This window comes from Salarias fasciatus, chromosome 11 (assembly GCF_902148845.1).
Source record: "Salarias fasciatus chromosome 11, fSalaFa1.1, whole genome shotgun sequence".
Classification (NCBI taxonomy): Eukaryota; Metazoa; Chordata; class Actinopteri; order Blenniiformes; family Blenniidae; genus Salarias; species Salarias fasciatus.
The window spans coordinates 21,656,462-21,682,647 of NC_043755.1; the positions used below are offsets into that span (position 1 = coordinate 21,656,462).

Here is a 26,186-nt window from a genome sequence, read left to right on the forward strand (position 1 = left end):
ATGTCTGCAGCTGCATCTCACCTTGAATGTAAAGTGTAGGTCACTTATACATTTGTTCCTGCACAGCAGACTTACACAAGTGTACGCTTTGGGTTCCAGTTTGAACAGACTGTGGGTGAATCGTGGAAACATACATTTATAAAAGTCTGTATTAATGTTAAAATAAAAGTATTTATTCATTCCAGAATATTTATAAAACAACATAAGCGTTTTAATATGTGTTAATAACATGTATTTATATTTTTATTGGAAAGGACAGAGTTTTTAAAAAGTCATTACCCCCTGATCTGGAGTGGTTCAGTCCAGTGTAACAGAATATCTGCTCCTCCCCAGGCCATCTGGAACGGTCCTTCATCTGACAACATGGCGAGTGTTCGTGCCGCGTCTCGTCTCCTCTCTGGGAGGACGCTGTTAAAGTCTAAAACCGTGAGTAATGCTGCAGCAGTGGTAACGTTTTCAAACATCTTCGTCTGATTTGATCATGTGTGCAGTCTGTCTCTTTTTAATACAGAAAGGCAGAACTTTCAGCTTTCGTAACAGTTCCTTTCTGCCTTGCGTAATCTGTTATGTAGCTGAGGGTGTTTCAATGTGACACCGTGAATTGAAGCTAATTAGCCACTTCAGTTAACACTTACAATTTACCCAGCCATGCTATTTAATTATTTCAAAATCCTAACATTTTTTTGTGTTATGTTAGAAAATCTATTAACACTAGACTCGACACAGCATCGTTACAAACCCACTTGCCCTTGTGGACGGAACTAGCTAATGCTCGTTAGCTCTGAATAGCTCACTGTATGGCTGATTAAAACTATGTTTAAAACTAAGAATCTTATTCGGTGAGTTCAATAACGGTTATCAATATATCAAAATAAACTAACAGCAGTTATAACACAGTTATTGAAAACAGTTACTCTACATGTACGTGTTCATAACAATAATAGACTCATCAGTACATGTGTATTAGCAGAATGTGCTTCCAGTGGGTGAAACATTACTGCTACTTAAGTTTCATGTTTTTGCTTTTGTTTGATTTATTCTCTAATTTATGCTGTTTTGTTTGTTGGTTATTCCTGCTGCCAGGTCCCTGCTGTTGCAGTCCAGGGCTCCAGAGACTTTCACTTCTCCATCTATGGGAAGAAGAATCCCAAAGTGTCAGATGATGTAAGTTACAGATCTTCTGTAATGCAGCTTGCTCTTCATTAGGATCCACAATGTGAGATACTTGCAGGTGTAAATGTGGGACCTGCATCAGTGGACCCATACTTTTAAGATCGTAAACTTAAAGGTCTGATACAGGATTTTCTCGAAAAGACGAAGCCAAACGTCTGTTACTCACTTTTTGAACAACGCGCATGCGCCAGACCATCCGCCCGGCTCTCCTGCTTCTCCCAGGAGACGCGGAAGCGTGCGAGCGCGATCTCCTCTTCTCCGGCGTGCACGCCTCTGTTTACAGTTTCTGCGATCGGCCTCACTCATACATAAAGCATGTTTTCCGAAACAGTTCCAGTTTCATTATGTCAGACTCGCCATCGGTAAGTACTAGCTCAGAAGCTCACCGGCTACATAAACACTCTGAATGCGCATGCGCAAAAGGGAGAAGCTTATTGGGCGCAAGCACGTAGAACCGCCTTACAAAACCAGCTCGTCAGAATGATTGACAAACAGACCCACCAATTAGTTAGTTGATCCACCCGGAAATCAAAATCCTGTATTATACCTTTAAGCGACCCCACTCACACCACACCCTGTACAATTCCAAAACAGATCAAGGGATCTCATGATACTCTCGATGTGATATACATTTTCTCTGTTATATTCTGTAATGATGAGTTCCTTCTCCCTGTGGATTTACACGCTGTCTCAGTGTGTTTGGTGGTCTGGTGCTGCTTCAAGCTTGCACACTTTCCACCTTTCATCCACAAGTTTTTCACTGTAAAAGATAAATTGCAGCTCTGATTTTGTCCATGTTTCAATTAAACATTCTTTGTAATTCTCTTGGTACATTATTTTCTTTTTTTATCAATTTGCCTTTATTTTCAGCCTTCACACTAATATAAATGCTTGAAATTAGTATTTATTGTGACCTCACTGAGAAAATGCTGACTCACCTATTTTTAAGACATGTTAAAATCAAAAGGGAGTCACGACCCCCCTATGAGTCTTTCAGGGTTTCAGGCTCCTCACTTGGGAAGCACTAACCTATGTAATAACCTCAGTTTCCATAATTTCCACACTAGCCCCTATATGAACTCCCTCTCCCCCTTGTTGTTTTCAGATCTCCACTCAGTATCCAGTCGTAGACCATGAGTTCGATGCTGTGGTGGTCGGAGCTGGAGGGGCGGGACTCAGGGCGGCGTTCGGCCTGTCTGAAGCTGGCTTCAACACTGCCTGTGTCACCAAGCTGTTCCCCACCAGGTCCCACACTGTGGCTGCACAGGTATTATAAAACATAATATTGTATTTCCTCAGCGTCTGAGGCTCCCTCAGCTCTGTTGAATGTTATGCAATTGTCTCATAACATTTTGGCTCTTAGGGTGGGATCAATGCAGCTCTGGGAAACATGGAGGAGGATGACTGGAGGTGGCACTTCTATGACACAGTGAAGGGATCTGATTGGCTTGGAGACCAGGATGCCATCCACTACATGACGGAGCAGGCGCCTGCAGCCGTGGTGGAGGTGCGATCTCTCTCACATTCACGTGTCTGTCCCACGTGACCCCAGATGTCAAAACTGACATTAGCGCTCTCTTTTTCTCGCAGCTGGAGAACTTCGGAATGCCGTTCAGCCGCACAGAGGACGGGAGGATCTACCAGAGAGCTTTTGGCGGTCAGAGTCTGAAGTATGGAAAGGGAGGTCAGGCCCACCGCTGCTGCTGCGTGGCCGACAGGACGGGACACTCTCTCCTGCACACGCTCTATGGAAGGGTAGGTGTACCGACTTCCTCCTCCTCTCTCTCATGCATCCTCTGCTGTGAAGCTATTTAAACGTATTTTCTCTCTTCCTGTTCGTTTCCCCAGTCCCTCCGTTACGACACCAGTTACTTCGTGGAGTATTTTGCTCTGGACTTGCTGATGGAGGACGGAGAGTGTAAGGGAGTGATTGCCCTGTGCATGGAGGACGGGTCTATTCACCGCTTCAGGGCGCAGAATACTGTCATTGCAACTGGGTAGGAGGCTCTGTAAATCATCACTCTTATCTCTGTGACTTCCGTCCTGTCAGCTTTACTCTGACGCAGTGTTTAATCTTTCTCTTTATCTGTATTTATGCCTAAACAGCAAAAGGTGAAAGCTTAAGAAAAACGAGTTTGTTGTTTTTCCCTTCCAGCGGTTATGGAAGAACCTACTTCAGCTGCACGTCTGCTCACACCAGCACGGGAGACGGGAACGCCATGGTGACCAGGGCTGGTCTGCCCTGTCAGGACTTGGAGTTTGTACAGTTCCATCCCACCGGTGAGAAAGCAACTTATTAACTTATTAAATTACAGTCACAGCATGCTTATTTTACTGAGGCCTCATAGAGAACGGTCAATCAAGGACTAGAAAGACATGTTGAGGTTCCGGAAAGTGGTTGAATCAGCCATGAATATTCAAGCGAGTTGTATTATATTAAGTGGTTTCATTAACAAAATGTTTTAGTGTTTTGAATGTAGAGATAAATGCTACCTAGTTGTTTACATCAGACTGTAAAAATAGATGCCCCTTCAGTAAAGACAAATGTCTTCTTTATTTTTGTTCCTGTCAGATATTTGACACCAGATGCTATAGTTGGACATGAAGTAGCTCAGTCCAGTTGAGGTGACCACAGGCAGACACGGGGCAGTTTCTTTGTTTTAACTAATTTATAATTGATGCAACCATTTCAGTGTTAAGATTCTTTGTCAATACAGCATTGACCCATTGTAGTAAAAGCTCTTTATTGCTCACAGTGTTGATTTAGTGCCTCATTCATGATGATGAATTAGGACTTCTGTGAAGTTATTGCACATGTGTTCTGTTGTTTTATTAGTTTGCAGCAAAGCTGGAGTTGCAGTTTGTGCTGGAAGCCTAGTAATAAATGTAGGGAATCATTATGATGATCAGAGAAAACGATGTACTATCCCAGGTTAAACTGAGCATAAAGCTGAAGGTCAGACTCAAACTGTGTACAAGACAAGTCCCTGGACAGAGAACAGTCTTCAATGTGTGATTCCTTGCAGGCATCTATGGCGCCGGCTGCCTGATCACAGAAGGCTGCCGCGGTGAGGGAGGAATCCTGATCAACAGCGAGGGAGAGCGCTTCATGGAGCGCTACGCGCCCAACGCTAAAGACCTGGCCTCCAGAGACGTGGTGTCCCGCTCCATGACCATTGAGATCAGAGAGGGCAGGTATGGGAACCGGCCGACTGGCTGACAGACCCGAGCACAGCTTCCGAGACCGAAACCCTCCCTGACCGTTCACTTCCACCGCTTCAGGGGCGTGGGCCCGGAGAAGGACCACGTGTACCTGCAGCTCCATCACCTGCCCCCTCAGCAGCTGGCCACCAGGCTGCCCGGCATCTCGGAGACCGCCATGATCTTCGCTGGAGTCGACGTCACCAAAGAGCCCATTCCCGTCCTGCCCACCGTTCACTACAACATGGGAGGGATCCCCACCAACTACAAGGGACAGGTAAACGACTCCCACGCCTGGCGTCTATTGTTCTCACCGTCAGGATGTCAAGATTTCATTCTGTCTCAACAGGTGATCACCCACACCGAAGGCGAGGACAAGGTGGTGCGGGGACTGTACGCCTGCGGAGAGGCGGCCTGTGCCAGCGTCCACGGCGCCAACAGGCTGGGCGCCAACTCCCTGCTGGACCTGGTGGTGTTCGGCAGGGCCTGCGCTCTCACCATCGCCGAGGAGCACAAACCAGGTGAGTTGAGGATTAGCAGGATGATGTTATTGTTTTTAGTTCACCGTGCCCATCTCACACTGCGCTCACCGTGTGTGTGTGTGTGTGTGTTCCCTCCAGGAGAGCAGCTGTCCCCGCTGCAGCCCAGCGCGGGCGAAGAGTCCGTGGCCAACCTGGACAAGCTGCGGTTCGCCAACGGATCTCTGAGAACCTCGGAGATCAGACTCAACATGCAGAAGGTGCGCAGGAACAAATGCGACTTGGTGCTTTGCAGCAGGCACCGTATTAACCGACGCTCCTCTGCCTCTGCAGACCATGCAGGCTCACGCCGCCGTCTTCCGTACCGGCTCCGTTCTGAAGGAGGGATGCGATAAGATGGACGCCATTTACCAGACCATGGACGACATCAAGACGTTTGACAGAGGTGCTGCTTCACGTTCATTCAGCTCCTCGACTTCTCTCTCTCTCTCTCTCTAGTCATTTTATATGCAGTACAGTGAGAAATTATGACTTTTTTTTGTCTCTCTTTCTTGTTTTTTAGGCATCGTGTGGAACACAGACTTGGTGGAGACTCTGGAGTTGCAGAACCTGATGCTGAACGCTGTCCAGACCATCCACTCTGCCGAGCAGAGGAAGGAGAGCAGAGGAGCACACGCCAGGGAGGACTTCAAGGTGACTTACTTGATTTCCAAAACACAGTTGTTAGTATAAATCGTCTCTAAAACAGGATGTTTAAAATTAGAACGGGTCGGATTTTGCTTTTCAAGGAAGCTTTTTCAGATGGTCTGAGTTCACACGCCTGACAGAACTTCTTTAAACTGCGTTTCAGGACCGGGTGGATGAGTACGACTACTCCAAGCCTCTGCAGGGCCAGGAGAAGAAGCCCTTCGATCAGCACTGGAGGAAGCACACCATGTCCTACGTCGACCCCAAGACCGGAAAGGTACAGTTTGAGCTCACTTTGACTTCCCGCTGAGGATTCACAAAAAAGAAATCCGGTCTCTGGCAGTTTTCAGTCGTCATTGATCTTTCTTCTCGCTGACGCCAGGTGACGTTGGAGTACAGGCCAGTCATCGACAGCTCTCTGAACGAGCAGGACTGCGCTCACGTCCCTCCGGCCATCCGCTCCTACTAAGAAGACGTCCTCCGGCGCCTCCCACCTCTTCTCCTCCCACGTCCACATCACTTATCCAAGTCTCATTTAACTCTTATTTAAGTCCATACATTTTCTGTACTCTGACATTTTAGAGGGAAACGCTCCCATTTGCACCACTGTACCCAATCAGAATTGCTAAATACAAAAAAGTGAAGCCTTTTGTGTGCCCTGCCTGTTCCTGTCCTTCACTTGTGTTTTGCCTCGATTCGATCTATTTACCGTAGATGGATTTCATGAGGGTTTCCGTGATCTTTCACGGTGTGTCAGCTACTCTGAGACACTCCAGATTAAAAGGCGGCTGAGGGACGTTGGGTTTTTGGCTGGGGAATAGTTAAACTGCTGCACCGCTTGAGCTTGGCTTGGCTGACGTTATCACTCTCGTTCGCTCGGCGTGCGCTCATTGGACTCAAGGCTCGGGTTGAGAGAAGAGACGACGGAGCTGATTGTAATTTGAAAGGCACTTGCAGTGGGAATAGCTGCAGAGGGAAGTTTAAAGTCTGTAAATATTGCATAAATGTACAATAAATATTGTGAGTTCTGTGTATGTACTGGTGAGCATACAGGTTCGTCTCTTCATCGCTCTCTGTGGCCTTCACTTGGATAGTATTTACTCTTGTGTTACATGCAATGCGATCAACCACCTATCACGGCTCACGATAGATGTTTGAAGAAGCTGAAGTGATATTCTCAATGGCACCTTTAGAAGCTGCTTTCTCCATAGATGAAGTGCACAGAGTCATGTTATCAGGTGTTCATCAAGTGTTCTTCAATATTCAATTTATCATTCTGACTCTTACTACATAGCCTTGAAGTGGCAGCAGAGTTTGTACGGAAGGTTTTCCGTTAAGAACCAGCAGAACTGTATGTGTGCGGTAGCGTTCGACAGGCAACTGAAATTCACCACCTTCAGTAAATAAACTAGAAGCATGCGCTCTGTGTTTCAGCTTGAAATGCACAACTAAAATCACTCGCCGTGCTTCTTGTAATCGAACAGTGACGGGATGACTTAATTTATTTGCCTGTTTGGGTTGAAAAAAGTTGATTTTATTTGCCATTTGTACTTGTTTTCTTATGTTGAATAAAATGTAGGCTACTCATACTGTAGAGGTTGGATTGTGTCGTCTTTCTGTGGCTGAAAGGACTGAATGAAAAAACAAACACTGCATACAGATACAATTAGTGTCCTTTTTAGTCTGAATAAGAACAAAATTGTACTTTGGTGAGATTATATTAAGTATATCATTCTTAATGTGATTTCAAGTGGTGACTCAGGGGCCTTTTCTGTGTAACCTTTGAAGGCCACCACTGGAGCTGGTACAAGAGAGGAGCTCTGTGCTCCACTAGAGGGCAGCACAAATGTACTTTTCATAGCATGTACTGCTTGCTGTAACTCTGGTTTGGACCTCACACCCTTGAACTTTCAATAAATTCATCAGCTCCAATATGAAGTTCAAGTAATCAGATCTCAATCAGGCCCATTTCTTCAGCTCTCTATTTTTCACTACCCAGCTGCCAGATGAGGCAGAGGGTGTCGCTGATATAGTTTTCCACCCCTAACCACTCAAATATAATCCTAACGCTAATCCTATTCCTATCCCAAATCCGGTTCCACCCCTTATCCCCAGGCGCAGTATTTTTCTGTCTTTCAGCAGGTCGTCTGTTCCTCTGTTTTCAGGATCGCTGATGTACTCAATGTTGGTCTCAGCATCTCGCCTCGTCTCTCCACTGATTTGGTCGTGAGAGGCCCGATTGGTTCCGTACCTGTCAGTGCTTCAAGTGGGGACTGTATTGTTCTACTGGGGGTCTCCAACGCCCACGTGGGCAGTGACAGCGAGACCTGGAGGGGGGTGACTGGGGCTCATGGCCTCCCCAATCTGAACCCGAGTGGAGTTCGGTTATTGGACCTCTGTGCCAGCCACAGCTTGTCCGTCACAAACACCACGTTGGAGCTCAGGGGTGTCCATAAGTGTGCGTGGCACCAGTGTGACATATGACCGAGCAGTAAACCCCTTTTTTAAATTTCACCTGCACAGGTACATGATCCGGCATTAAAGAAAACCAAGGCAGTGATAGCAAAGTATAGTAGTTTTATTTTAAATCTCTGCAGAAGTTTTACAATTGAGATCAAATCTTTCAGTAAACACAATAGCCCAATAATCAAAAAGTAAATATGGAATTCAGAGATTAAACAAATTTAAAATACACACAAAATTAGTAAAGAAACTCCAAATCAAACAATTAGTAATAGTAAACCAAAAAGAATCCCAAAACCCATATCTTCTTCAATTTTAAAGTGCTGTAGTGCTTAAAGTGCTTGAGATGTTTAAAGTGCTTTGAGTGCAAAGTGCAATTGCTGTGCAAATGGGCAAAGGGTAAAGTGCTTTTAGTTTGAGGTAGTTGTTGAAATACTAAACACTAAACCACAAAACCCAAAAGCAATCCCAGAATTGGGACAGGCTAACAGTGTTAAGGGGGAGGAGGGAATTAAATTTATTAGAGATATCTTTAAAAAAAAAAAAAAAAAAAAAGTTACTTTAAAAGTTACTACAGACTGAAATTGGAGAGCTTAATGAAATCATACAGCCAATAGAGCTTAAAGAACAGCAGCGGCCAGTTATAAACAGAAGAATGTTTATGAGAAACCAGCCGATTGCCTAAACATCCGTGTTTTTGTAGATTTAATTTGTTTATAAGCAAACTTACATTCAGCTCAACACGACCGCACCCTGCACCCGAGCTCTCAGACGCCGAACCTAATCCACCTGTGGTCAGTCAGCTGATTAAGTAGTGAAGTGAGGGGACCGGGCGGTGCGTTCAAGGCCCCTCCGCTCACAGAGCACTACAATAACCCACTCAGTTACACCAGGACACCCTTTTTGATGGCAGATGGTTTCATAGTTTTCCCTGAAGACTTATAAAACAGTTCTGTTGACTCTGTCTTTAGACACCAAGAGAATTCGTGGAAGTGATGAAGGTCACCTGAAGGTGATGAAGGCGTTCCTCCTTCAAGACGTCAGCCTGGATGAGCTTGTAGATCTTCTCATGTAGTTCATTACATGTCTGATAGAAACAATCAGCTGATAAACGCTCAGATCATCTGTCGTGATGTGAGGCTTTACATTCCTGTTCCCAATTAAATAATCAGACTTCTGTGAAGAGGAGAAAATTTGCTGTAAATTCAACCAATATGTAATAAGAACCTCTGGATACTGATGCGGTCTTTGCTATTTGGTTATTGATCCACTGACATGACTGCGTTTCTAAATCCAGATGCATCCATGCAGGAGAGCTGGAAGACAGGAGGGAGACCAAGTGTGTGGTGACAGTAAAACACTTTCATTTATCGAGTCTGCAATCTAAACTCATTCAGTAGCACTTTGTCATTTATAAAATCACTTTAAATTTAATGGACTATAAACCGTCGATTAATTATGAATGCAGCAGTAGTTAATTCACATCAGTAAAACCTCTAAGGTCTTGGAGAAGAATTGAAATGTGAATGAATGTGTGTTGAAGTCATAGATAAAATGCAGAGTAAAACAGCTTGTGCTCAGCTTTGTCTTTGTTGCAACCAAAAATGTAATAATGAGCAATAATGTAACAAAATATAGATCTTTTTAAATGTGATGAATGAATGAATGAGACTCAATGTTTCTGAAACGCTGCTACTCTACATCTGCAACACGGCTGGAGTGAATAGTTCTTCTGAAGAAGTGCGAATAGATGGACAACAAGGGTCTCCTCCAGAGTGTCAAGACTCCCAGTCCAGTTTCTCCATGTCCTGGTCTGGTCCTGGTCTGGTCCTGGTCTGGTCCTGGTCCTGGTCTGGTCCTGGTCCTGGTCCAGATTCTCCTGAACTTGGTAGTTGATAGTTTACAGCTTATTGATCTCTTTGAGTGTGTGAAACAAACAACGGCTCCAACTAGTGGCCCAATGTGAGTAGTTTCTGAAAATAGGTCGTTTTATTTTTGCTCCAGTTCATTTTGACTCGTATACTTTGCTTTGCTGCACTGGAAATCTGTTACTGAGTAATGAATTAAGGGGAAAAACAAACAAAGCAGATATTAAGCAGGACTGTGAGACTGAGCATCTGCTCAGGGGAGCAGCACAGAGCAGCTCCACAAACTCAAAGAGGACAAAAAGTTCACGGTTTAATGTTGGAATATTTGCTGTTGCAGGACATTCTGTTGGACAAAACATTTTATTTCTTTTCTCATATCAGCAGTCAATGTGCTCATTCCTCAGTTAAGACTATTGATATGCCAAACAGTTTGTCGTGAAGGAATTGCTCACCATTTTAATTGTGGATACTTATGATTTTCTGCCTTTCCTTAAATGTACTTTTTCCTCAGTAATCTTGACTTGCATTGTTGTGTTTGAGGTGAATAAAAACAGATGGAATTCACAATTTGTGCCACTTATTGTACTTGAAAATGCTTGATGTGACGATCCGCACTAAGCTGACAGCTTCTACTTTCTGACAGGTCCTAATTATTATCTGGAATAAAAGTTGCTTAAAAACAACCGTTAGATTGAATTTATGACTCGTCTGTTTTTTTTAAAAAAAAAACAAGGTGGAGTGACCTCCGTCAAGCTATCCATTTTACTCAAAGCAAATTTTAAATAGACTACTTTTTACTTTTATTGAAGTAAATTTTTAGATGACTATTTTTACTGTCAGTGTAGTGGAATTTCAGCTAAGTAAAGACACATTTACTCAATTACAATACAGTATTTCAGTATTTTTTTCCACCTCTGGAAACAAACCAAAATATGGTTAAAAAAAAAACAAAAAAACAAAAAAAAAACAGGACTTGTCTTGAAGCGAGTTTAAGGGTGTGTATCAGTTCCACTGACCTGTCACTATTAAATACTTTCCTACATACTTTTATTTAATCATTTCTGCTTAAATTGTTTTCTTGAACAGAAAACCAAGTCAAAATGACCTGACACAGTTATCAAGGAAAATAATTTGAAGTATTCAACGTTCATGAAAGACACAGAGATAATTAAAATTCAAATTTCACCTTACCAACCAAAACAATCAGTAATGACTGCATAACTCTTGCTGCTCTGTATTTAGTGTCTTTCTTCTGGATTTAATAGACACTGCGGTTCGTGGCGGGATTGTGTCAAATCTCTCTGGCTGAAGAACAGATTACAGCTATTTTAGTTCATTTTCAGGTCCCAACATGGAAATAACACAATATATTTCTTTTATTTACATTTCTTATTGTCCTTAATTGTTAAGTGCTATTCATTCGGAAACACACACACACAATAAACCATGAGCTGCTGTGATGTTTAAACAGCTGCTCAGCCAAACCTTCGCTGCTCTATTTACATATACAGCCTCTGTCTTCTCCTCCTTCCTCTGTGCTGTTGTGTAGCAGCCCGCTCTATCAGCTCCGTGGATTCTTCCTAACTGGGAATCAATATCCACGAAACGAGCCCTGGTGTAACCTGAACCTCACATCTCTGCTGAAAGCCTGAATCAGGCTGAAGGAAACGAGGAAGCGAGAGGGAATGTTTCATGTCATGGTGGAGCAGGAGGAGGTTGCTCTCTGTGATGGATGGAGACACGATGGTGTTATCGTTTTAATAAGATATGATCCAGTGAAGAGAAGCATTGCGGAAGTAACGGAGCAAAGAGATACAGAACAGCAACTGCCAAGCTGCTGGAATGAATCCATGTTTATACTGATGAAAGCTGATATCTCTCTGATTCTGCATTGTTTTACAGAATCTTGAGCTACAAAACTTTCTTTGCAACCGGTTGAACTCTGACTGACTCCAGCTGTGCGGGGATTGCACGGCGTCACGTCCGGGACCGTATTTCCACTGTTGAGACATTCAGGGAGTTTGACTGACTCTGCTAGCGTGGGGCTGCAGCGACGCTGCTCTGTTAGCTCAGTGGAAATCAGTATCCACTGAGTAGAGCAACTTGAGCCCATTTCACATCCCTGTCAGCAGTAAAAAAAAACCATGTCAGATCCTCTGCAGGCTCAGTGCAGCTGAAGCAAAGGGACAGGAAACCTATCGGTGATTTTGACCAGATATTTCAGAAGAGATGAGAAACTGAAATGAACCTGAATATGTCAGGAGACCTGTGGGAGGAAATGAGCCCTGAAGCACTTTGGTAATGCTGAGATTCTTCCCGACGTCCTGAACATTGCAGCTCATTGCACCAGGTGGAAGATGTAAAATATTTGTCTTGCAAATGTTGTGAAGTTTTTCTGCCGTCACAGAGCCTGTCCTGAGTTAGTGGGGTAAATATCAGACGGATTCCAGGAGCAGCTGATCCAGGCCTGCAGAGGTTTTCTTTTGTTTTGTTTTTTTAATGCTCACAAACAAAAGCAACGCAGTCACTGAAACACAGAGCTGGAAAAAATAGGGCAAAAAAATAAGGTGAAATCAACACACAAGTATTCAGGACTCATCATCTGGTGACTGCAGCAGAACGACTGGAATCGATCGATCAACATTTCTTCCTCCTCGTCCGGTTATATTGTCTCACAGCTCTGCTCTGCCTCCCCGCTCTTCTCATATCTTCCACTGCAGCATGTTTAATGTACATGTAGACTTTACGCAGACTGTATCATCTGGTTCTGTTAACTATATGAAACACGAAAACTTTCTGTTTACTCTCTCAAAATGCAGTTGAATAAACTTTGCCTTTTATGTCCAGACTGGACTTTGCTCCAGCGCTGTCTCGCTCTACTCGAATTGAAGTGCTGTTTATCAGTTCCTCCCCTCTCCTCCTCTGCCCTCCTTCTTCCAGGACTCTCGATTACTGTTTCCAAGAAAATCCAAAACACTACAAGCTGCAACATTGTCTGCGGCTGTTGGATCTCTGGCTGCCGAATCGAATGGAGAGTCCCTCACCCGTGCCTGGACCGATGTTTGAATCCCACCTCACTGTGTGTCGTTCCTTTTCTGTCTCCGGACTGGAACAGAGAGCTGTCATCTCTGAGTCTGGCTCTGCAGGTTCCCTCCTGTTAAAAAGGTTTTCCTTGTGTCTCGTCTTCTCATATAGAATTGCTGGGTTTTTCTTTGCTGGGCTGAAATGACTGTGTATCTAAATTAAACTGAATGGAGCTGAAGCCTGTTCTCCTCTGTTTGTGTTGAGCTCTGAAAGGTTAACACAAAACAACCCGGACATGAAGAAACCAGCAGATAACATGAATAAACAGAAACTGTGAGGAGACAAAGAAGATCGAAGAATTTAAAGAAAGAAAAAAAACCAAAAAGTGAAATAATGATGACAGTGGAGGTCAGGAGGAATGAGGAACTGAGGGTTGAACATTTACTGTCAGAGGTGTAGTGTGTGTGTGTGTGTGTGTGTGTGTGTGTGTGTGTGTACACACACCCTCAGTGACCCCTAAACATGTGACTTTTTCTGCAGACCGGACCTCCCCTCTCTCTCCCATCACAATTGTGCTGAAACCGTTCTTTTACTTCCGACTTTGTGCAACATGAGAAATTCCCAACTGTAGAGATGGGATTGAGAAAGGCTCCGAACAGGAGATCAGAGAGTAGAAACGTTTCTAACGTTGACGTAAAATGACCTTCACTGGAAGACACTGGTGTTAAACACGTTCTGCTTTCCACTCAGCCAAACTAAAGGGCCAAAACAACCGGAGGATTCACTCGTCCTCCAGCTGCGATGGTATCTTACGCTGCGTTCCTCTGATGATTTCGTCTCCACTGCACTCTGTGTTTTAGGGAGCGTCTTCTCTGCGGTACTCCCTGGACGCTGCACCATTCTGCCATGACGTCAATTTCAGCACAACTAAACTCAAACATAAACACTGCGGCTGTTCCTTCACTGAGCTGTAGTACCGTCGGTCTTCAGTTTATTATGTTTTTTTTTTAAGTTTCACAACACTGCAGTGATCTGATGATCGCTGTGAAAATTGAATTGATCAGAGAGCTACTGCTTTTCTGAAGACATCAAAAAAAAAAAAAGTAGTACTGGGTACCACAGGTGGTTTTTCTCAGGGAAAACGGACAAAAAATGCTGGTCGAGTCCAGCGGCTCCTGTACCGTCAGTGGAAAGGCGGCATTGGAGGCCTGTATTCATCTATCAAACTGCCTGACAGATAAGAGACTCATCACGTCATAAAAGATTGTTTCACCACCTTGGAGTCAAGCCGCAAAGTGCTTTACAGCTGGCCGTCTGACCCGGTTACAGTGTTTATTGCTTATTGCAGGCCAGAGTCTGCTGCACTGCTGCTTCCAAAGTTTGTTTTTGATTTGTGCTTTCTGGAATGAGTCCACCCTCAGTCCTCTTACAGCGACTTCAAGGCTGTTTGCAGAAACAGAACAAGGGAAACACTCAACAAAGTGACAAGAATTAACCAATTAAATGATCTTATGTTCAAAATCAGTTGTCTCAAAACTCTCTGAGGGTTTATAAAGGGAAGGAGGACCACTGCAGACTATATAATGTCAGGTCTTTTGTCATATTCAAAGTTAAATAGTATAGAGTAAAAATAAACAGATCATTCGACCATAAAGAGATGCGCGGTGCTGATCCTTCTACTTCACCGGCCTGCCTGTAGCAGCAAGGTAACAATCATCACACACAGTCCGTCCTACCAACAAACACACGCTGCACAAAGACATGATTTCACTCATGGACTTTATTTATAAAGAAACTGAATATAAAAGCTTTCCTCTTCCTCTCGGCTTTGCTAAAAGTCAACAAAAAAAGAAACATACCCGACAGAAATAACAGCGCAGATTTCAACGCAGGACGACTCCGACTCTGATTTGGTGAAAAGATGCACGTCACAAACACTCGATGATAAACTGGCTCACTTTTTTATGTTTTGAATTCACAAACCTGAAACCACATTCATTCCATCCTCATCATTATTATTGTTTTTAAAATATTCTTCTTGGTAAGTTTTTACATGCCATTTTTTACTGTTTCATCACCTTCAACACTGAAGTTCACTCAGTACACTGAACAAATTGTAATCCCACATGAAAAATTTCAATAGAGGCCCAACTAATGAGTGGTCTGTGTCACACTTAAAGTGTCTCATTTAAACTGAAATCACGTTATGTCAAACACAGCTGGATTATCGCTGTGTGGTGATATACAGGAAGCAAATCAGAAACAAAACAGGTAAAAGAAACACCTCTGACGATGTGTCGGTTGTTCATGTGGAGAGACTCTGCTCTCTGCCGGACGCCCGTCTCAATTATGACTGGCGATCACACCTGCAACAACCACTATATAGACAATGGAAAGGATGATGACTCCGAGTCCGATTCCCAGACCGATATGGTTCAGCATCCTGGCTGTCCTGCTGCTCCGCTCCGCCACGGCCAGGTTCCCGCTGAAATTGGCGTCACGGGCCTGAAAGGTGAGAGGGAGAAAAACTGCGGCTCAAAAAAACAGCATAACTGTATAAATCCTGTCTGGTAGGGGTGTCAAACACATTTTAGCTCAGGAGCCACACTCAGGACTGGTACAGTAGTGCTGCAGAAACCTTTAAATTTAAACTTCACGATTTCTCTTCCATGCGGGGCAGAGTACAGGTGATGAAAATGTCAATAAAAGTTACATGGCTCATGTGAGAGACAGCTCAGCATGTCTGCTCCACAAAATAAACGCTGTAACCGGTTTTAAAGACAATTCTGGTTCAATCAGCCGTTTTTCTTCGTGCATGGCACAAGAAGAGATATTTCTTAACCTCTTGGCCTCTGAAATACAAGCTGACAGACAGTGGAAGGACTTTGGACTGTGGAACTCACAGAGCTGCTGTTTGCCACAGGACGTAAACACTCCTGGTGATTCGTCTGTAATTAATGAGTTTCCAAAGCAATGTTTGCCTCAGGAACCTGCCTGAGAAGTCAAACATCCTGTTGTTTTCCACACAGTGCTCGCTGAACCACAGAGTCCAGGTCAAATCCTGCCTTTACTGATTCTGCTTAACAATCTAACCTAGACAAATCACCACGCCCAATTATTGCCTTTGTTGCTGCATTTGCTGCTCCCTGGAGAAAAGTGGACAATCCAGTAAGAAAAGAGGATTTGATAGAAGAAAAATGTGACTGGATCATGACTACTTTGATCCAATTATTCTAAAACAACCAGGAACGCAAAAAAAGGAAGAAGATTCCGGCAGGTTTACTGTTCTTTATGTTATTTTATGACTTAACCTATCAGCCTCATCAAATATTAAACCATGAACATAAAGTTAAAAACCAAAGCCAACACTCCCTGGAAGGCATCTATTTCCTCTTGTCAATCTGTTGTTTACGATCTTGTATCCCCATTACTTTCAGTCATGGCAAATGATGGAGCGATCACTGTGACGCAGACCTCAGATTCAGAAAATGACTGAGAGTGTCTGCACGTCATAATGTACTCTGATTATCATGCTGACTATCATGGCGGTTCGGTTGGAACGGTGCCTCTTGAGGACTGCTTTTGACCCTCGGACCTTATGCTTGACACCACTGTATTATACCATTTACATTTGCTTAGATTGCATCCAAACAAACGTAGACAAGAGACTCCTTCTCCAGAGACACCACACGGTAACTCCTGGGCATTAGATAGTTAAACACGCCAGGACAACACCAGACCACACGGCGACAACTACTATGACAAAAACAGGGAACTTCAGTGGCGCTGACTGCACATTTTTAACTGCCACTCAAACAAAGACAACCCAAACCCATTTCATCGTCTCTGAATTCAGTGTGTTTGGCTGAGTTCCAAACATCAATCGGAGAGCGATCACTGACATTATGCAGACTGGGAAATTTCAGGCTAATTTAATTTCGGGGCCTTTTGTGGACTGGCTCTCTCCTCCAGCTGAGGCCTAATTGTCCGTCCATAACTCTGTTCAGCATCATGAGCTGTGCCTGTCGCTCTGCTTGAAATCGATCTCTGTGGGGAGGAATCGAGTGTGAGCGCGCCAGAGGGCTGATACCGGTGAGAAAACTGTCCAGAGCAGAACTGAATATGGCCGATGAAAGAGCGAGGCTCACTCTCACTGCGCCACCTGAAAAAAAAAAATGCTGGTATTGATTTAGAAATACAGAAATGACATTTTGGAACGATTTGGACACTTTGGTGCTCTCATCTATTTATCCCGGATGAGGAAATAATCTCATCGCGCAAATATGAAGTGTATTAAGCTACAAGTCAAGCATTCAGCAGCAGAACAGCTCCTTCCTTCCAGGGACTGTCTGGATGTTTCCACAGCTCAGCTGTGAGGAGAGGGTCTCTCTCTGGGGAAACAAAGGACGGATTGATGGCGCCCTCACGGCCCGCCTCGCTGCTGAGGAGACCAAACGGGCTGGATCCGCCACAAAAAGGTCTGCTTTGTTCGCTTGTTTTCGGTCCCCGGCTCTCATCCTGACTCCACCACAGAACTCCACACATTCTGAGACATAACCGCCTTACACTTGCTTTATTTTAAATTCTATTATTGTAGAAATGTTTCTGTAGGATTGTTTCAGGAAGAGCCTGGCCTTGTTCAGGGTGTCACTTCCTCTCTCCTCCATCTTGCGTGCCGGAGAGAGACGATGATAAAGATTTCATCCCTCACAACTTCCTGTCTGTTTGTGCTCTATTTGGTTGCAGCCTTCCAGTGAAAAAAACCCCAAACTCCAGTTTGACAGTATGGTAGAATTTTATTGACGTATGCTTGTTCTGCTCTTGCGAATGTTTATGTCCTCCTTTGACGTTCTGCTTCTAAATGAGGGACTCGTGACCTCCAGGCCGCAGCGAGAGACGCAGGGGTCAATAAAATTCCATCCCAACACTTAAGAAGAAATGTTTACATCTGACTCAAAGGCTAAAAGGCCCAAAAACAAAACAAGATTTTTTTTCTTCCTTTATCCAAATCTCAGTCGCCTTCTCTTCTTCCTCCCACTAATCTCATCTGTGCTTTGCCCTCCAGGCTCCATCTCACTCCAGCTAATGTCATGAGGGAATACAGTGGGAGCACAGTAACTGACTCCCATCGATCTCTGCAAAACAACAGACTCTTAACGGGCAATACATCCTTCCCCGTCCCTCTCTGGGAGGCAGAGGAAATGGGGTTTATAGCAAAGTTTTCTTGCAACTGCACTGATTACGTCCTCATCGTGGCGTGATAACCCGTGCTACGCAAGTGCTGTGTGATCTGTGAGATCTGTGTGATCACAGTGACTGAGACAATCAGCCGAGAGAGGAAATAACAGTGCTTCTGATCCTATTATTGTTTTAGAATAATAGGAGAGGGCATGCAACAGCTCACAGACATTTAAAACACAGGGCAGTATACGCGGTATATCGACCGGTCCTCACAGACTCACTGAACACGATTAACAGAGAGAGGGAGAGAAAAAAAGAACCACGAACATGTCAACAGAAATGGGAACGGGACACATCGCTGGAAACGGAGCTCGACGGAGCTGCAGCTGTGACTCTGCGATCAGAGACGCGCCCATTTGTTTGCTTGAGGGACTTCCTTTCTTTAAGTTAAAGGTTTCCCAATCAGGAAACCAGCGAAATGTATAAAACAGATTCAATGACGCTTGAGAAAAAAGTGACATCAAGATGCTGAGACAATATGGAGAAGGAAAGACAGAACAAACGCTGGGGTCCTTTCCTCAACTCAACAACACTCAGGTCAACTCAACTCAGCTCAACTCTGCTCAGGTGAACACAAGTGCTGTACATATAGTAAATCGGCATAAAAACATAAAGTACGAGATAAAATACAATAAAACAATAAAAACTGCAGCTCCCCCCCCAGCCACCCATATAGCACAGAGTCACTTTACATGTGTGCATTTACCTGTCAGCTCGCTGCATTGCATTGCACACCATGTCATGTTTGCTCTTTGTTATATTTATTTTATATATGTATATATGTTTTTATAATGTCCTCACGCTGCCATAGAGGATGCCAAACAATATTTCACTGTACATACCTGTTGCCTAACAAGTTTTTATAGTGACAATAAAGATCTATCGATATATCTATCTACTAATAAAAGCAGGAGCAGAGTCTCAAGCTGGGTTGAAAGTCCATGAATGAAAATGTGTTATGAGGTAATTCGTTCTACAGCATCAGGGCAGCGAGAGAAAAGGCTCCGTCCCCTCTGAGCTTCCGTCTGGACCTCGGTACCTCCAGCAGCAGCTGATCAGCTGACCGGAGGCTCCGCTCGATACTTCACGCTCAGTACGTCACGGTTTTCTTCAAAATGTCCCACAACACAACAAAACTGGACCACAACGTCAAGCTTCCATACAGCTTCTCAGGGGAAACATCTGTGCTATTTCTTGTCACTTCCTGTCTGTGTGAGTTTCAGCACAAAGTGGCTGATTCTGATGTGAATGCGAGGGCGAGTAGCTCATCAAGCAAAACTTCCTGGAAAATCTGCCTCTTCAAAAACAAATTAAAAAAAAAAAACCCTTCAGACACAGTCAGTCCATTCACTCAGCTGCTGCAGAGTCTTCATATGACAAGTCTTCTGGAAATGAAGAGGAACAAATGAAGCAACACTAACGAAAGTGGAGCAACTATCAATACGCTGTCTGGAACTGTTAGAGCAAAAACAGGATGTGACACAATTTTCTGCAGGACAACCTCAAGCCAGACTTTCCTTTGTTGAAGAGAACCACGATTTATAGCTTTAGCATGAATGAAAATACGTGAAGCGAGTCTGAAGGCATTGATGATAGCCCAGCTAATATCCATCTGTGGGCTCCAGGTGGTTTATGGCTCAGACACACTGTGGGCATCTGCTGAAAATGAAGGGTCTATCTGGGAAAATGGGCAAACTGACAGGTCCACCAATGTGGGCTGATGTTATTGGGTCTTCTTTAGATAATAATAATAATGATAATGCATTGGTTTTATATAGCGCTTTTCTGGACACTCAAAGGCAGGGTCAGTAATGGGGAAAGTTTGCACCTACGTAGAATGAGCAGCACAGCACAATCCCTCATGAACTGACTGAATGGGTTATGAGAAAACACAATCAAACCCGTATGGATTCAAATCTGCAGACGTAAGGTTTCCCATGGGCTGAACATGGATAAATGAACAATGGGCCCCATTGGTTAAACCATATACAGTACATGAGTGCTGGGCAAACACAGTGATTACCACATACCACCATGAGATTTAAAGATGGGATTGATGACGGCCATGTCTGTGTAGCTGCAGGCTGGTGCTGCTGTGATCATTTTCTACCTGGCGTCCTCTGGTTTCTCTCATCTAGTCACACAGTGTAACCACAATCACAGACGGCGTTCGAGCTTTCTGCAGAGTTGAACGACCTTAAGTTGAAATATACAAATTTAGCGTTATCTACATGTTCAATGTGTAAATAAATACAGCCTGGAAACTATTATGTCAACGTAAAAGTCGATACAGCAGATGCACCGCTGTGGACACATTACTGTTATTTGTCTCTCTTTTTGAGGATGATACAGTTTAACTGAAAATACATATTCATCCCTCCATGCTGGAGTTGATCCCAGCTGACAGCGAGAGGAAGTCACACCCTCTAAAACCACTCCTGCAGGCTGTGAGAGCAGGCCAGAGAGACGACCCACTAATGCACCGAGCAAACGATGCAAATTCAACCAAGACCACAAAATGATGTATTTGTGGAGGGGAAGGTTCTCAGTAATTACCTCTGTTCCTCATGTAATGTTTCATTAAAAAAAAAAAAAAAAAATCAATCAAAATTCTAAGCACTGTTTTTAATGCTTGATCTCTCTGGGATAAGTAGTTCTGAGGCTTTCGTAGCTTCTTCAGCTAGTCTGTGGTTGCATTTTAAATGGAGTGGATGTGAATCATGGACTTGTGTCCGTTTGCACTACAATAATGCTTGGAGTCACTGAAAACACTACTTTTTGAAACAAGCATCATTTTCTAAATATTTCTGTATGAATGTGAAACACAATGAGCTTTCACTTGAGATTTCGTCACGTAACCGCGGCCTCAAAGCATTTTCAAGCTTCAACCAATGGAAAACACTGATTGTAAAGGTCTAATGCGACCTATTAAACTTTGCTCAGGTTTCAGATTTACCACTTGCGAAGACGCCAAACCACAACGGCGTCTCCTTCACAAAACCTTCAGAATGATTCACTACCCAACCTCAGAGAGAGTCATGAGCGTTCGTGAATCTTTCAGTCGATATCCTGCAGCCCCCCTGCAGAATAAACACACTGCGTTTGAAAAGCAGCTGCCATTAGGGGAAGCTATGAGTGACGACTGCAGACTGACGCCGGTCGAAAGGCCCACTGGTGATAAACCAGGAATCGCTGCCTTCTTTAATGGGTTTTGGGATGTTCCCTCCAATCCTGTCAGTAAAAGGATCCCACTCCTGTCCTCTAATTTCACCAATAAGACAACAAAACGGCGATGCGCAGAGTGCAGGGTGAAGCTGCATTCGTATTGTGTCGAGGTAAAGAAAGGACACTAATTGTGAACGCTCTAAAAATAGAGAGGAAGGCATCTGCTGCTATAGAAGTTATGCCATGGGCAGTTGTCATCCTTCCACACTGTGACCCACATGGTATGTAACAGCAAGTATTTGACAATTACAAAGTTTAATGAGCTTCTTGTTGCCATACATAGGTATGAATTGAAAAGGTGTGTCGGCAGTTTAATTTCATAGGGTTTTTTTCTGTGAATTTCGTTACTGTTCGAGCAAAAACTGTTTTCAAAATAATCAAAACTTGGTTGACCAATACAAACGGCCATCACACTCCACTTTCTGAAGGTGCTGGTGTCCTTCTCCATCACAGAGCGGAGAGCTCATGCTCGGCCCAGTTAATCCAGCTGCAGCAGCAGCAGATACTCAATGAATCTCTGCCTTTCGTGGTCAGATTTAATAAAAACTACCCAGCGTAAAGTGATTAGTGTGTAAGCAGGTATAGGTGCTCACCCACAGGTCTCCATCTGCACTAAATCAATCCTCCTCTTCATCTCACAGAGAAAACTAGCAGAGTTTCATTAAAAAATGGCTTTATGTTGATTATTTGGTTAGTTTTTAATAGTTAATGCTTAGAAGTATTGACATTGTCATCATTATTTTACCAGTCCGGCTCACTCAAGATGACACTGGCATGTGAAATGTGTTTGACACCTGTTATAATACAAATAACCACATAAATTCAGAACAATCCCACAAAAAATCTTTTTGCAGCTCACTTTGAACACAGCTAAAAGCCTCAAATTTTCCAGGACAAACCAATCTTTTTGTTTTTTCCTCCGAAATGTTCTCGAAAACAAAAAAACTAGATGTTAAAAAGTAGGAGCTATTTTTTACCTTATAAACTCCTGGGAATTATCTGCTACATATTGGGATGACAGATAAAACTCACATTCATAAAGAATTGCAAGCTCTTGCATTAGAACCTCTAATATGAACAAACACAAAGCATCACATCAGCACATTTTAACCTCCATCACTGAAGTGTTTCAGTCTCGTCAGCACAGTCAGGACGAGCTGTGCAGTAATCACCTGATATCTCCTCCATTTTCTCACTGGTCTCCACCCTTTCTGGCAATATTTACGAACGCTCCACATGTGAAGTGAATTATTAAAGAGGGAAATTGGGACTGAGAAACAACTTTCTCAGAGGGCACAGTCATTTTCACTTCATGTTTCAGAAATCATGATCACCCAGAAGTTTCTTTGTGTCCTATGTTCCCTTATCGTGACTGGAATCAGCAGATAGGAAGAGACACGCCCATCCTTTGCACTGCTGCAGTATTTCTGTATGATAACTGCGTTAGATTCAGTAGTAAAAATATTTGCTTCATGTCCTTTCATTCACTTCACCAGCAGGTGAGTAAGTTCAGCGGACTCACTGAGAGGGAGTAGATGAGGGCAGCGATTCCCAGGGGCATGCAGCAGCAGATCATGGTGAAGATGGAGTAACACAGGTAGTCGTTGACGGGGTTGGCCAGAGGGCTGGCGGTCACGTACACGGTCGGCTGGATGGTGACGGCGCCCGGATGTGCCTGGTACTGCTGACCCACAACGTACGGCGCCTGCTGGCCGTATCCTCCGACGTACTGCTGATAACAGTATCCCTGCGGGAAAGATAAGGCTCAGTTTACAACGTCACATGACGCAAAGATGAAACAGAGTGAAGGCAAGGAAAAGTCAAAGAAGCATTTGAGACGTCTCAAACTGCCAAATTGGGCAACAAGTTTTACATTAGCTTTTATAACAACTTTTACTGCAAACAAAAGAGGAAGGGTGGGATAATCTTCATCTGACTCAGTTGTTTTAGTGTCAGCAGACTTACCATCAAATCATTAGTTTTCACATCAGGTTTCATCCAGCAGTCGTTAAGAAAACACAACGTGGTTAACACGATATCAACATAGACTGATATCAAGTTGAAACAACAGTCACTGCAATTCTTTTCAACCTTTAGGGTATTGTTGAAAATGTTGTATTTTATTCAAATTTTCAAAAAAATGAAAATACATCTCCAAATATTGTAGTGTTCAAATACTGTCTGATAAGGAGGAAAATTTCCCATTTGTGTCTGTGTATAAACATTGTTTCCCAGTTTTTGCCACAGTTATCAGTGTTGGTAATCAAAAAAGAGCTTGGCTGTTTGGATTCATGATTGTCTCTTGTGTTCGATTCTAACATTCCTCAGCCTCCCCTTCTGGTGTTTATTTATATGGAAATGGTTAAATTGATATTCAGGCTCCCATTTGAAGCAACAGTTTTTTTTTCTCAATTTAAGTTCTTTAAATCATCAGACCTCACATGTTCACTTAACATAGTTTCATAGTTTAAATAAAAAATGAGTAATAATAGGTAATTGATGTGTTATACTTAAAAAATGATAATATATTGGAATAAGATCCATAATACAGAAAAAAGAAAGAAGCAAAAGGTAACAGGTAGAGATCTTTAAACTGAATAATTCAAATGACTGTGATCAGTCAGTATGAAGTGGATCAATACCTGCGGGGAGCCCAGGCCAGGCTGAGCCTGTGGGTGGTCTTGGTACGGCGGTGGGGCGGGGGCCTGCCCCATGGAGGGATGTCCCATAGCTGACTTCTCTTCAGAATAAGCTATCGGTGTCTTTTCTGGATCCATGACTTTAATCCTTCTTCTTTGAGCTTAGACTATCCTGATTCCTTCTTCAGTTACTGCCCTGCTGCTGCTGGTGGACTGACAGTGCTGGGTCATGTGAGGAGCACAGGAGGCGTTAGAGCACTGCAGGAGGAGTCAGAGCATGGCAGGAGGAGTTAGAGCATGGCAGGAGGAGTTAGAGCACTGCAGGAGGAGTCAGAGCATGGCAGGAGGAGTCAGAGCATGGCAGGAGGAGTCAGAGCATGGCAGGAGGAGTTAGAGCACTGCAGGAGGAGTCAGAGCATGGCAGGAGGAGTTAGAGCATGGCAGGAGGAGTCAGAGCATGGCAGGAGGAGTTAGAGCATGGCAGGAGGCGTTAGAGCACTGCAGGAGGAGTCAGAGCATGGCAGGAGGAGTTAGAGGACAGAGTGATGTACAGCTGAGTATCATCAGCGTAGCTGTGAAAACTGATGCCGTCCCCCACAGGAATGCGTCTAGAGGTTAAAAAGAATGGGACCTAGAATTGAGCCTTGGGGAACCCCACATCTAATTTCATGTTTTCCTGAGGGACATGTATCCATACTCACATAAAAACATCGATCTGCGAGATAAGAACTGAACCAGTGAAGAACAGTACCAGAGAGACCCACCAGGTGCCTCAGTCTATTTATTAAAATGTGATGGTCCACTGTGTCGAAAGCAGCACCCAGGTCCAGTAGAACCAACACTTTGGGTTTTTTATTATCCAAATTCCACCTGATGTAATTTCAAATCCATAAAAGGGCCGTCTCCGTACTGTGGTTAACTCTAAAACCAGACCGTCAATCTAAAATGTTATTTGTGATTCAAAAGTTATTGCCTTGGTTAAAAGCCAGGCTTTCTAAAACTTTACTTAAAAACGGTGCGTTGGATACAGGTCTGTAGTTATTAAGAATGCTGGGATCTAGATTGCTCTTCTTCAGAAGAGGTTTCAACACCCGTCTGTACAGAGCAATTCGTGATATTCAAAAACTGCTCCTCAAATAATTCATAAAAACATGTTAAAGTGGTGTGGGGATGGGATCTAAAAGGAAGGTTGTTGGTTGGGAGAAAACTGGACCAGGAGTCCTTGCATTAAAACCAGGTTAAAACTGTCCAACGTTTCCTCAGACATGGACAGCGGTTCAGCTGTGTTCACTGATGTTGGGGTAAAACACTGGACCTGATGTCCTTGATTTTAGTTCTGAAGTGGTCTGCAAAGCTCTCACAGAGAGTGTCTGTTGGAGCCTTAAAAACTTTATTAAAATTAGTGCCAGTTAAAATTTTGAAGTGAGAAGAGGAACCGGGGGTTCTTTTTTTCTGAGAAGAGCTGAGAGGAATGGGAAGTTCCAGCCTGTTTAGCTGCATTATGGTTAATTTTGAGTTGTTGATGTAGAATCTGGTGATGTACAGTCAACTTGGATTTCCTCCACCTCCTTTCAGCACTCCTGCAGTTTATTTTCAATTTGCTGATTTTATCATTGTTTCTCCACGGGGGGTTGGATTGCCCTTTGATTGTTTTGGTTAAAAGTGGAGTTACTGAATCCAGGGTGGACTTCAGTTTACTGTTAAAGTCATCAACAATAAAATCGCAGGGTGCAGGTAAAATTACAGGAGAAGTGCTGTGTGAGATTTCTATAAAACCTACAACTGCTTCAGAAGTTAGGCAGCGTCTCCTCACTGTTCTCACCGGGGCTTCCTGCTGGTTAAAACTGATGATGTTAAAAAAACACACAGTAGTGGTCAGACACAGCCAGGTCAACAACAGAGGACACACTGATGGACAGACTGTGGGTTATAGCCAGGTCCAGGGTGTGTCCTCTGTTGTGAGTCGGCTGTGTGACGTGTTGGTTAAAATCTAAACAATTTAAAAGGTTTAAAAAATCTGGACATTGAGTCCCAGATATTATCAATATGTAAGTCAAAATAATCAGTTATTAAAATTCTGTTATATTTGGAATTAATTATTGATAGTTCTGAAAATTCACTAATATAAAGGCTACGGTAATGAGGGGGTCTGTGATTGGGGGACTGCTGAAAACAAAGGCGTAATG

At 43.6% G+C, this 26,186-nt stretch overlaps 2 protein-coding genes across 2 annotated transcripts; one reads left to right on the forward strand and one right to left on the reverse strand.

The window, feature by feature from the left end:
- Nucleotides 1–344: 344 nt before the first annotated feature.
- Nucleotides 345–7,134, forward strand: sdha (succinate dehydrogenase complex, subunit A, flavoprotein (Fp)). Its single transcript, XM_030102487.1, has 15 exons — nucleotides 345–426; nucleotides 1,084–1,164; nucleotides 2,279–2,440; nucleotides 2,537–2,680; nucleotides 2,764–2,928; nucleotides 3,022–3,170; nucleotides 3,329–3,453; nucleotides 4,200–4,368; nucleotides 4,456–4,651; nucleotides 4,724–4,895; nucleotides 4,995–5,113; nucleotides 5,187–5,298; nucleotides 5,416–5,546; nucleotides 5,704–5,817; nucleotides 5,923–7,134. Exons 1-15 carry the CDS (start codon nucleotides 364–366, stop codon nucleotides 6,007–6,009), a joined length of 1,989 nt encoding a protein of 662 aa, XP_029958347.1. The 5' UTR covers nucleotides 345–363; the 3' UTR covers nucleotides 6,010–7,134.
- Nucleotides 7,135–14,657: 7,523 nt separating this feature from the next.
- Nucleotides 14,658–24,237, reverse strand: LOC115396822 (proline-rich transmembrane protein 1-like). The gene is made up of 3 exons (XM_030102866.1): nucleotides 24,004–24,237; nucleotides 22,884–23,108; nucleotides 14,658–15,400 (listed from the first exon to the last, which is right to left on the reverse strand). Exons 1-3 carry the CDS (start codon nucleotides 24,136–24,138, stop codon nucleotides 15,239–15,241), a joined length of 522 nt encoding a protein of 173 aa, XP_029958726.1. The 5' UTR covers nucleotides 24,139–24,237; the 3' UTR covers nucleotides 14,658–15,238.
- Between the last annotated feature and the right edge of the window lie 1,949 nt (nucleotides 24,238–26,186).